At 40.6% G+C, this 12,653-nt stretch overlaps 1 protein-coding gene across 1 annotated transcript in view; it reads right to left on the bottom strand.

The window, feature by feature from the left end:
- UGGT2 (UDP-glucose glycoprotein glucosyltransferase 2) overlaps positions 1 to 12,653 on the bottom strand; it is a 162,014-nt gene that overhangs the window by 131,588 nt on the left and 17,773 nt on the right. The window contains exons 5-6 of the mRNA XM_070408745.1: positions 9,496 to 9,670; positions 4,021 to 4,117 (exon numbers count right to left, since the gene is read on the bottom strand). Coding sequence (XP_070264846.1) covers positions 4,021 to 4,117; positions 9,496 to 9,670 — 272 coding nt within the window. The remainder of the gene's footprint in view (positions 1 to 4,020; positions 4,118 to 9,495; positions 9,671 to 12,653) is intronic.

Raw genomic sequence — 12,653 nt, 5'->3', positions numbered from 1 at the left:
CGTGCATCGGGCCTCTAGTATATATATAAAAGGGTGATGACAGAATTTAGTATGTAATTTGTAATATAGATAGTACATGTAATATAGATAATACATGTGATCACCTCACTTTTCATTATTTATTATGTTTTTATCGTGTATGTTTTTAGAGAAAGAAGAAGGGAGAGGGAGAGACAGAAACAGTGATGAGAGAGAAACATTGATCAGTTGCCTCCTGCATGCCCCCTACTGGGGATTGAGCTCGAAAGCCCAGCATGTGCCCTGACCAGGAATCAAACCTTGCCTCTTGGTGCACGGGACAATGCTCAATCCACTGACCCACACCAGCCTGACATCACCTCACTTTTTAAATAAAATTCTACAAGCTCAAGGACAGGTTGAAAATGCCTTACATTACTATACTAGCATGTGTTACATGTCTTAAAAAAGGAGTAGGCGTTAAATAAAATGACTTAAATAAGATATCTACACTAATAAAAAAGAAACATGGTAATTAGCGTACGACCGCTACCCTTCCCATTGGCTAATCAGCATATCCTTATGCAAATTAACTGTCAGCCAAGATGGCGGCCGGCAGCCAGGCAGCTGGAAGTGAACATGAGGCTCGCTTGCTCCAGTGACTGCAGACTCCAATGTTCCCCTTTCCCCCTTTCCCGCCTGACTTGCCGGCCTCTGAGCTGGCAGTTTGAAACTTTGTAACAAATATAGTGGGCTGGGATCTCAGAGCTAAAGTTATACATTGTTTCGATTATAGAACGGCAAACAAACCAGCAGCGGAAGCCTCAGAGCTAGAGCCAGAGCTAAAGCTGGCCCAGAAGAAAAAAAAAGAAAAAGAAAAAAAGGAGTGGTTGGGAGCTTCAGTCAAAACCGCCAGCCTGAAAGCAGCCCTCAGCCCCTCACCCAGACTGGCCAGGCACCCCAGTGGGGACCCCCACCCTGAAGGGTGTGTGACCAGCTGCAAACAGCCATCATCCCCTCATCCAGGCTGGCCAGGCACCCCAGTGGGGACCCCCACCCTGATCCAGGACACCCTTCAGGGCAAACCAGCCGGCCCCCAGGCCTCTATCCTATATAGTAAAAGGGTAATATGCCTCCCAGCACCGGGATCAGCAGAGCCAAGAGGTCTCCTGGCACCAGATCAGAATGACAGGGTGCAGCGCCCAAACCCCCTGATCGCCCTGCGGCTCTGTGTGTGACAGGGTGCGGCATCCCAATCCCCTGATAGGCCCTGCTCTGTGTGTGACAGGGGGTGGCGCTCCACCCCTACCCCCCTCCACGGGCCCTGCTCTGTCTGTGACAGGGTAGAGCCATAACCTCCCCATCGGCCCTGCCCTGAGTGTGACAGTGGTGGCGCCCCAACCCCCTGATCCACCCTGCTCTGTGTGTGACAGGGGGCGGTGCCCTAACTCCCCTATCGGCCCTACTCTGTGCGTGACGGGGGAGCTCCCCAACCCCGATGGGCCCTGCTCTGTGCGTGACGGGGGGGGGGGGGGGGGGGGACAGTGCCCCAACCCCCTGATTGGCCCTGCTCTGTGCATCACAGGGGGTGGTGCCGCAACCTCCCCATTGACCCTGCCTTGAGTGTGATAGGGGGCGGTGCCCCAACCCCCCAATCAGCCCTACCATGAGCGTGACTGAGGGTGGCATCACAACCTCCCAATCCGCCCTGCTCTGTGCATGACGGGGCGGCGTCCCAACTCCCCAATCAGCCCTGCTCTGAGCCCGACCAGGGGCTGCACCTAGGGATTGGGCCTGCCCTCTGCCACCCAGGAGCAGGCCTAAGCCAGCAGGTCATTATCTCCCGAGGGGTCCCAGACTGCGAGAGGGCACAGGCCGGGCTGAGGGACCCCTCCAAGTGCACAAATTTTTGTGCACCGGGCCTCAAGTTAAATTATAAAGCATTATAAAACTATATGTAACTATATAGAAATGTATAAAATTTGAATATTATTTCTACTATACTTTTCCAGCAACTCTTTAACTAACAAGACTTAAATCACAGTAACAAAGATCTTTATTGGAAACATATTCAGTAGGAGCAGCCAGAGCTAAGTCTACAATTAGGGCAGGGTTTGCAGGACCAGATCCTGAACATAAAAACAAAGTTGAAGCAGAAGCTACATCTGAGAGCATATAAAAGAATTTAAAACTCTTAACCAAGAATCAGATATAAATTTCTGATGAATCAGATAATAAAACATTTTCATAAGTATATGAAACTTCTTTGGTCTCCAGAGTCCTTTGTCTAGAGCAGCGGTTCTCAACCTGTGGGTTGCGACCCCTTTGGGGTCGAACGACCCTTTCACACGGGTCGCCTAAGACCATCGGAAAACACGTATATAATTTCATATTGTTTTTGAGATTAATCACTATGCTTTAATTATGTTCAACTTGTAACAATGAAAATACATCCTGCATATCAGATATTTACATTACAATTCATAACAGTAGCAAAATTACAGTTATGAAGTAGCAACGAAAATAATTTTATGGTTTGGGGTCACCACAACATGAGGAAATGTATTAAAGGGTCGCGGCATTAGGAAGGTTGAGAACCACTGGTCTAGAGCATTCATTTAGTACCCAGGACTACAAGCAGATTAGTTTGTAGGTCAACAATCTAACCAAGCTACTTCATCTAAACAAACATCCCCACCCCACTTCAAGAAAGAAAATAAAAACACCATCAACCTAACTTCATTATAAATAAACTAGAGGCCTGGAGCATGAAATTTATGCATGGGTGCGGTCCCTAGGCCTGACCAGTGATCAAAGCGCAAGCATCTGGTGTGGAAGGGCAGGTCCCAGCTGACCTCTGGGCCCCTGGATCCCCGGGCAGCCCCCTCTGCCTAAGTCACGGTGCCTGAGTCCCTATGTGGAGATACAGTGAGTACAGCCAGACACTGCGAACCGGGGTGCAGCGTGGGCCTCTGGGCCGCTTAGTGGCACTGCACAGAAGCCAGTCGGGCAGTGCGCTCTCTCTCCCAGCCGGCCTTGCAGACCGGCTTCTGCATGAACCCACAGGGAGCCTCACCAGCCCCTGTGGTCCCGGTGGCTGCGGCCTGGCTCACCTGGAAGAGGCCGCGCGGGTGCAGGGTGGGCTCCTCACGGGCTCCCAGAACCTGAGCACGGGGGCTTCCCTGGCACATGAGCCCTGGCGTCCCTGGGGAGGGTAGCAGGGGGAGTGAGAGAGAGCTTGGCGGACACCCCGCATCTCACCGTACCTCCATCCCCATCACCCCTGCCCCCAGGCAGCCGGCGAGTGGTCACAGTGCATAGCTGACTGTGCTACCCCCTGGTGGTCAGCACACGTCATAGCGAGTGGTCGAACTCCCAGTCAAGGGGACAATTTGCATATTAGGCTTTTATTATATAGAATACTTCAGACAAATACTCCTAAGGCAAATGAATTACCGATGAGTTTCAGATTTACTGAGCTATTGATCGCCTTTGATCTCTTAGACCCCTCACCCTCACCCTGGTGGGTGGCTGGGCACATCAGGCCAGGCAGAGCTCCTGGGCCAGTCACCTGGAGCCATAAGCATTTCTGTCTAATGCCTCAATGTACCTTATATTCTCATTTTGAAATATGTTTCTAAAAACGGTTGGTAAGCCCTAACTGGTTTGGCTCAGTGGATAGAGCGTCAGCCTGCGGACTCAAGGGTCCCGGGTTCGATTCCAGTCAAGGGCATGTACCTTGGTTGAGGGCAAATCCCCAGTGGGAGGTGTGCAGGAGGCAGCTGATCGATGTTTCTCTCATCGATGTTTCTAACTCTCTATCTCTCTCCCTTCCTCTCTGTAAAAAATCAATAAAAATATATTTAAAAAAATAAAAAATAAAAATAGAAATGGTTGGTAAGCCATTGGGTATAAGCAAAACTTCAAACTCAAAAAAATATGTCTACCCCGTCAACAGCCTCTTTTAACATGAGTAGAATTTTAGTTATGAAAATTTTTTAAAAACAAAAAGATATAAGCCTCCAAATTTTCATTCTACTCAAATACAGAGAGAAAACTTACTTTTAACTTGAGTATCATCCAGTGTTTTGTATTCTGTACTCTTAATTGCTAACTCCACACCATATCCAGATAAGTACATTTTCCGTGAGGTTGGTTTCTGTTCAAACACATTGATTTAAAAAAAAGAGAGAGAGAAAATACTTACTCAAATATCTTCTTTTCATTTCAGTATAACTGTGTATTAGGATATTAGGGTAAATTACTAATAAAAAAGTATTTAAATCTCTGTAAAATTTCTTGGGGGCTATTTACACTTTCTCTAGCCAGTCTATCAAGGAACAAAAATTTGTTTGATGACAACTTCTTTACTTTCTAAAAACTGTCATGACTCTACTGTTTTAATTTCTCTTTTATGATGAAAATATATCTTATATTTTCTTATTTCACCCTGGTACCTTTCCCATCTCTCCCATGAGTTAATTAACAAGGATCTAATACAATCATGTTTCAACAAAACTGTCCTGCTTTTGGGAACCACACAAGATTTGTTAAATCAGCAAATAGCATTCATCTGCTAGTTTTCTAGATGTAGAACAACTAGAGCAGTGGTTCTCAACCTTCCTAATGCCTCGACCCTTTAATACAGTTCCTCATGTTGTGGTGACCCCCAACCAATAAATTATTTTCGTTGCTACTTCACAACTGTAATTTTGCTACAGTTATGAATCATAATGTAAATATCTGATATGCAGGATGTATTCTCATTGTTACAAATTGAACATAATTAAAGTATAGTGATTAATCACAAAACAGTATGTAATTATATATGTGTTTTCCAATGGTCTTAGGCGACCCCTGTGAAAGGGTCGTTCGATCCCCAATGGGGTTGCGACCCACAGATTGAGAACCGCTGAACTAGAGTGTTGCCAAAAGCAAATATTGGAAAGTAGAGACAAAGGAGACAAAAAAACTCAGTGCCTTGAACAGCCTGATTAAATTTTTCCCCATTGTTTCTCAATGACTAAAATATACCAAATGCCACAATTTTATATCTATTCTTGCAATAAAGGGTAACAATTGCCTAAAACTGAGTTATCTGAAGAATTTATAATCAGAATTTTGGTATCTCATTTCCCCCTTCCAATAAAGGACAAATATTAATTGTACTTTATCAAGGAAGAGAAGTCACCATCTTTTGTCTAAAGGTAAGCAAGCTGAATGAATATACATAATATTGTTGAAGATGTCTAAGTTTCTTTATAGCTTCCGGACTGAAATTCTTATCAGTTGTGCTACAATCATTATAATTTGGCATATTCTTTCAAAGGTCAGGAAACCAGTTTAACTAGCACTTAGCAATGTTCCTTGAGAATGCTCTGTGTCTTTGCTTAATTCAGGTTTGCATAGGGGTAATTTGCAATCCTAAACATGACAGAGGAAGAGGCAGAAATCAGAGGGAAGGAGAATCTTAAGGGCATACTACTATTCTTTTCATTCTCTTCTTTACCTTCTAAACTTCTTCCCCAGTTTTAAAAATAGTAAGTATATTACCAGAGTGACTATTCCTGGACTTTTCTATTTCAAAATAAGATGATGTAAGGGAAAAAACCAAGATAGCGGCATAGGTAAACACCGGAGTTTGCTACCTCGAACAACCACTTCAAAAATACAACTAAAAGATGGAACGGACATCACCCAGAACCACAGGAAGGCTGGCTGAGGAGAGATTCTTCAACTAGAAGGAAAGAGAACAGCATACTGAGGCTCAGAGGAGGCGCAGTGTGGAAAATACAAAGGTATGGAGGTGCGCGTGGAGCGGGCTGGTGGCTGGGGGCGCTGTTGTCGTTTTCAATCGGGAGGGAGTCCCAGGCTCTGAGCTCCAGATCCGGGCGAGTCTCTAGGGACTCAGACTCAAACGGGAGAAGCAGGATTGTCTGGCATCGGTCGGAACGCGAGGGCAGCTTTCTCTCCGAGGTTTGCAGCGGTTGCTGGGGTTCTGAGAAGCAGAGCCTCTGGGAACGGGACTGAGAGCAGCCATAACTGCTCCCTCCGCCCGCCCTGTTGATCCCGTGCAACTCGCCCCGCCCAAGCCCTGCGCAGAGCCATTTGCCGGATAGCCTCAGGCAAAGGCTTGATTAGCACCTCTCCAGAGGACAGAAGTTTTCCCACTGCAGACACAGCTGATTCTCACAGCCAGTCAGCCTGGTGGTCAAATCCCTCTAGTATTAACTATAAGAATCAAGGCTTAACTACAACAAGACTGTGCACAAAGACCACTAGGGGATGCACCAAGAAAGCGTAAAAAATGCAGAGACAAAGAAACAGGACAAAACTATCAAGGGAGGATATTGAGTTCAGAACCACACTTTTAAGGTCTCTCAAGAACTGTCTAGAAGCCGCCAATAAACTTATTGAGATCTACAAGAAATCTAATGAGACCCTCGATGTTGTGATAAAGAACCAACTAGAAATTAAGCACACACTGACTGAAATAAAGAATATTATACAGACTCCCAACAGCAGACCAGAGGAGCGCAAGAATCAAGTCAAAGATTTGAAATACGAAGAAGCAAAAAACACCCAACCGGAAAAGCAAAATGAAAAAAGAACCCGAAAATACGAAGATAGTGTAAGGAGCCTCTGGGACAGCTTCAAACGTACCAACATCAGAATTATAGGGGTGCCAGAAGATGAGAGAGAGCAAGATATTGAAAACCTATTTGAAGAAATAATGACAGAAAACTTCCCCCACCTGGTGAAAGAAATAGACTTACAGGTCCAGGAAGCGCAGAGAACCCCAAACAAAAGGAATCCAAAGAGGACCACACCAAGACACATCATAATTAACATTCCAAGAGCAAAAGACAAAGAGAGAATCTTAAAAGCAGCAAGAGAAAGAAACTGAATAACCTATAAGGGAGTACCCATACGACTGTCAGCTGATTTCTCAACAGAAACTTTGCAAGCCAGAAGGGAGTGGCAAGAAATATTCAAAGTGATGAATGCCAAGAACCTACAACCAAGATTACTTTATCCAGCAAAACTATCATTCAGAATTGAAGGTCAGATAAAGAGCTTCACAGATAAGGAAAAGCTAAAGGAGTTCATCACCACCAAACCAGTATTATATGAAATGCTGAAAGGTATCCTTTAAGAAGAGTAAGAAGAAGAAAAAGGTGAAGATACAAATTATGAACAACAAATATGCATCTATCAACAAATGAATCTAAGAATCAAGTGAATAAATAATCTGAGGAACAGAATGAACTGTTGATTATAATAGAATCAGGGACATAGAAAGGGAATGGACTGACTATTCTTGGGGGGGGAAGGGGTATGGGAGATGCGGGCAGAGACTGGACAAAAATCGTGCACCTATGGATGAGGACAGTGGGTGGGGAGTGAGGGCGGAGGGTGGGGTGGGAGCTGGAAGGAGGGGAGTTATGGGGGGGAAAAAGAGGAACAAATGTAATAATCTGAACAATAAAGATTTAATTAAAATAAAATAAAAAAAGATGATGTAAGAATTAGTTTCAGATATGCGGACAAGTATCTAATACTGCTGCCCACACTAAAATTTTATTTGCTAATTTTTCAGGCATATGCTATAATGAAAGATAGCATGAGAAAACTAGGTTATTTATAATTATAGTAATCTGACAAAGTTGAAAATCTTTTAAAGTCTTTTCAATTTCATACAGCTCAATTTAAAAATACATTGTGACTATCCACTCACAAAGACAATCAGCAGGTAGCTAAGTGAACCAAAACTCTAAGTCCACATATCTTGTTATAGTTCATAAAAGAAATGTAATTGCACATAACCAATTTCCATGATCAGTTCTGGAGTATTATTAGTTCCTCAGTTATAAAGATAAGTGTTTATTAAATCCATATTTACTTTCTCCATATGAAAATGTATTAATATAAAATTTGAATTGTAGTTTAATAAATTCAGATTTGCAAACCAAAAATGCTCATAGGCTGAATCAACTGGTGAAAAAGAAAATCTGTATTCTTCTATTTCTTCTTTCCCCACAAAAAGGTATCTGTTCAAAAAGTATCATAGGTCTATTTTTATTAAAATTACATGTTGATTAGATTGACAATATAACTATTTTGACTGCACACTATGTCACTGATTAAATAGAAGGCTATAATTTGATGTTACAAAGTGACCAGAGAGTTCCAGTATGATAAAGTAGCCAGTATGATTTTGCAGAAGTATACTTAATAGTCATATTCTCCAAAGAATAACTAGGGACACTGATTCTCAATAGATGAGTATACCTTCTGGGGCCATATTAGAACCACTTGGGAGACATTGTTTTAAAAAGATATATATGTTTATCTTTTTCAATCTCCTAATTTCATTCCTATCCTGATATAATTGACATATAACACTATCTAAGTTATACAACATAATGTTTTGATATATGTATATGTATATTATGAAATGATCACCACATTAAGTTTAGTTAACATCCATACCCCACATACAGTTATTTTATTGTGATGAGAACTTTTAAGATCTACTCTCTTAGCAACTTTCCAACATACAATACATTATTGTTAACTATAGTCACCATGCTGTACATTGCATTCCCAGAATTTGTTTCCCTTATTACTTGGATTTGACACAAAAAAATATAGGCAATAAAAGCAAAAGTACACAAGGGGAACCACATCAAACTAAAAATCCTTTGCAGAGCAAAGGAAACTAACAAAATAAGGCAACCTATGCAATAGGGAAAAATGTTTGCAAATCACATATCTGATAAGGGGTTAATATCCAAAATATATAAGGAACTCATGCAACTCAATAGCAAAACAAACAAACAAAAACCCCAGTCCAATTCAGGCAAAGGACCTAAATAGAAATTTTTCTAAAGGAAACATGCAAATAGCCAACAGGTACATGAAAAAATGCTCAATATCACTAGTTATCAGAAAAATGTAAATCAAAACTACAATGAGATATCACAATAGCTGTTCAAATGGTTGTTATTAAAAAAAGAGATAAGTCTTGGTGAGGATGTGGAGCAAAGGGAACCCTTGTGCACTGTTGGGAATACAAATTGCTGTTGGCAGTATAGAAAAGAGTATAATGGCTCCTCAAACAATTAAAAATAGAGCTAAATAGAACTCTCATATACTCCAGCAATTCTACTTGTGAGTATATATCACAAAGAAGTGAAAGCACTAGCTAGGAAAGATATACTATGCAACCCCATGTTTATTGCAGCATTACTTAAAATAGCCAAATATGTGAACAATCTATCCATCAATGGATGAATGTATAAGGAAAATGTAGTGTGTGTATAAAATGGAATATTATTCAGCCTTAAAAAAGAATGAAATCTTGCCATTTGGGACAACATGAATGGACAGTGAGGGTATTGCCCTAGTGTGATAGTTGTGTTAGTTTTAAAAATCTTTAAATTACATTCCTAATGGGAATTATTATGTAAAATCTAGTAAGATCATGAAATGTATTTTATACCCAAAATAATCTTAAATAAAACAAACATGTACCTGAATATAATGACGAAGAACATACAGAATTTCTCCATTTTGAGCTTTTTCAGACAATACTGTGTGAAATTTACTAAATGATCTGGTACCCATTTCTGCATAAAGAATAATCACTGGTAAGTTCTCTTTATTTGTAGGAAATTTATGATCCCCTTCAAAAAGATAAGGTCTGGGCCTGAAATGGAGAAAAAAAAACAAAAAAAGCAAAAAAACCCACACAAACTTTTAAAAGAACTGAAAGTAAAGAGCATATGAGAAATATATCATGACACTTTATAATTTACTAGAGGCCTGATGCATGAAATTCGTGCAAGAGTAGGCCTTCTTTCTCCTGGCTGCCAGCACTGGCTTCCCTCTGACACCCAGGACCCGGGTTTCTCTCGCGGCACCAGCTTCGTCTGGAAGGTCATCCGGTCTAATTAGTATATTATGCTTTTATTATTATAGACAGGAAAATATATATTTGCACACATATATTATCACAGAAAAAGAATTTAAATTTCCTGTGGCACTTTGTGCGCATAACTTCTAAGTCACAGAAAAAAAAGAAATTTAGTTAACCCAAAATTGAATATGAGTATTTTCTTTTCCAACAAGTTTCACTGTCTTTAATCACTAACATATAATAGCACTATAGTTTTCAATTAAATAAAATTTGTATTTTCTTCCATTAAGATATAATTTTTATTATTATAGCTTACATTTCATTTTCAACTATTTAAAAAACAAAACAAAAGCACTATATCATACAAAGATTATTAGTACTTAATATACGGTGGGATAAAAGTAGGTTTACAGTTGTAAGTACTTGAAACAGGGTTGATTCTTGTATTGTTAATTATTGTATTATTTTTCACATGAACAAGTGTAAACTTACCTTTCCCCCACCCTATATAAGTAACAATTCATTAAATCCTCAAGTGTAATCAAAGAAACATTAAAAAAGTGAAAAAGAGCCCTGGCCAGTGTGACTCAGTTGGTTGAGCATTGTCCCCGTGTTCTGAAAGGTCACAGGTTTGATTCCCAGTCAGGGCACATGCCCAGGTTGGGAGCTCGATCCCTAGTCGGGATGCATGCAGGAGGCAGCCAATCGATGTTTTCCACCTCACATCAACGTCTGTCTGTCTGTCTGTCTATCTGTCTCTCTCCCCCTTTCCCTTCTTCTCTCTCTAAAAAAAAGTCAATAAAATAATATTTTAAAAAAATTTAAGTGAAAAAGAGCCCTGGCTGGTGTGGCTCAGTTGATTAATGTGTCGCCCTGATATGCCAAGGTTGCAGGTTTGATTCCCGGTCAGGGCACATGCCCAAGTTGTGGGTTCAATCCCAGGTAGGGTAGCGTATGGAAGGCAACTGATCGATGTTTCTCTCCCACATCAATGTTTTTCCCTCTCCCTCTTCCTTCTTTTCTCTCTAAAATCAATAAAAACATGTCCTCAGATTTTTAAAAAAAAGTGAAAAAGAATCTTAAACTAGATGAAATTATTAAAATCTTTCTCTTGCCCTAGCTGGTTTGGCTCAGTGGATAGAGCATTGGCCTGTGGACCAAAGGGTTCCGGGTTCGATTCTGGTCAAGGGCATGTACCTTGGTTGAAGACTTCTCCCCTGTCCAGGCCCTGGTCGAGGCTTGTGCAGGAAGCAACCAATCGATGTGTTTCTCTCACATCAATGTTTCTCTCTGTCTTTCCCTCTCTCTTCCACTCTCCCTAAAAATCAATTGAAAAATGTCCTCGGGTGAGGATTAACTAACAAACAAAAAAACAAAATCTTTCTCATTAATTTCAACTGATAAGTTTGAACTCAAATGAGACAAAGTTAAATGGCTTATCATTAAAATTTTGATTTTTATCAAATCAGTACTGTAGAAGTACATTTAGTAATTTTTTTTAAAAAAATTATTGGTTTTAGAGAGAAAGGGGGAGGAAGGGAGATGGGGAGAGAGAGACAGACAGACATTGATTTGTTGTTACACTTAGTTATGCATTTACTGGTTGCTTCTTATATATGCCCTGACCAGGGATCAAACCCACAACCTCAGCCTATGAGGGTGACACTCTAACCAACTGAGCTACCTGGCCAGGGAACATTTAGTAATCTATATAGGGTATCTTACATTTTGAAATTAGTATGAAAGAATGTTTTCAAATAAGTTACTATTGGTAACTGGAAAGGCTGCTAATAAAACAATGCTAGTAAATCAATCTTGAATATAAAAGAAAAAATTAGTTCATCTACCAACTGTTCACAAATCATTACAGAAAAGTGCCTTCCTATACACATATACACATACCTTCCAAAGTCTGTTTCTATGAATAATTCAGAAACTGCTTGGATATATCACAGGTTAAAAAAAATTAATCGACAGCTATAGAGAATTACTGGGTAAGAGGGAAAATAGTCTTTTTAAAAAAAATGTTTTTATTGATTTTTTTAGAGAGAGAGAGAGAGTCAGAAACATTGATGAGAAAGATCAACTGGCTGCCTCCTGCACGCCCCCACTGGGCACTGAGGATCGAGCCCACAACCTGGGCATGTGCCACAACCAGGAATCGAACTGGCTATCTCCTGGTGCACAGGATGATGTCCAACCAACTGAGCCACACTGGTTGGGCAAAAATAGTCATTAAATCTGAAGAGATTACATTTAAAAATATAAATTTTCATTTATTAAATTCACTAAGATTATAAAGGGAATAATACAAATTAGCAGTGGCAAAAATGTTAGAAATGTATTGCCTAAGATTCACAGAAAAAAGGTATGAATCTAATACTATATATGGCTTCTGTCAGGCTAAGGAATTGATTTCATTCTAATTTACAAGCTAATAAGTTTTCCTTTTATTGTTTCATGGATACCGGGCAAAAGACCTGAGACTACTAGTTCAGAAACAAAAAGCTTTACTACTCATGGCACACAAGCAGCATGAGTTTGTTTGCATTAGTTCCCTGTGGTCCTTACATTATATGGGGGTGAAAATGCACCCACAGGAATGCTACACATGCGATTTCCCATAGTCATTTGTATGAAATACTTGGAAGAAATAAAAAAAAGTTTTTGAATAACGTATTTTTAAAAATGTCTATGTAATTGTTTTTATTATTAACTAGAGGCCCAATGCACAAAATTCATGCATGGTAGGGTCCCTAAGCCTGGCCGGCAA

This window comes from Myotis yumanensis, unplaced genomic scaffold (genome assembly GCF_028538775.1).
Source record: "Myotis yumanensis isolate MYYU_CA2020_CCGP unplaced genomic scaffold, mMyoYum1.0.hap1 SCAF_3, whole genome shotgun sequence".
In the NCBI taxonomy this organism is placed as follows: Eukaryota; Metazoa; Chordata; class Mammalia; order Chiroptera; family Vespertilionidae; genus Myotis; species Myotis yumanensis.
The sequence above is the reverse complement of the archived record's forward strand: the minus strand, read 5'-3'. Positions and strand labels throughout refer to the sequence as shown.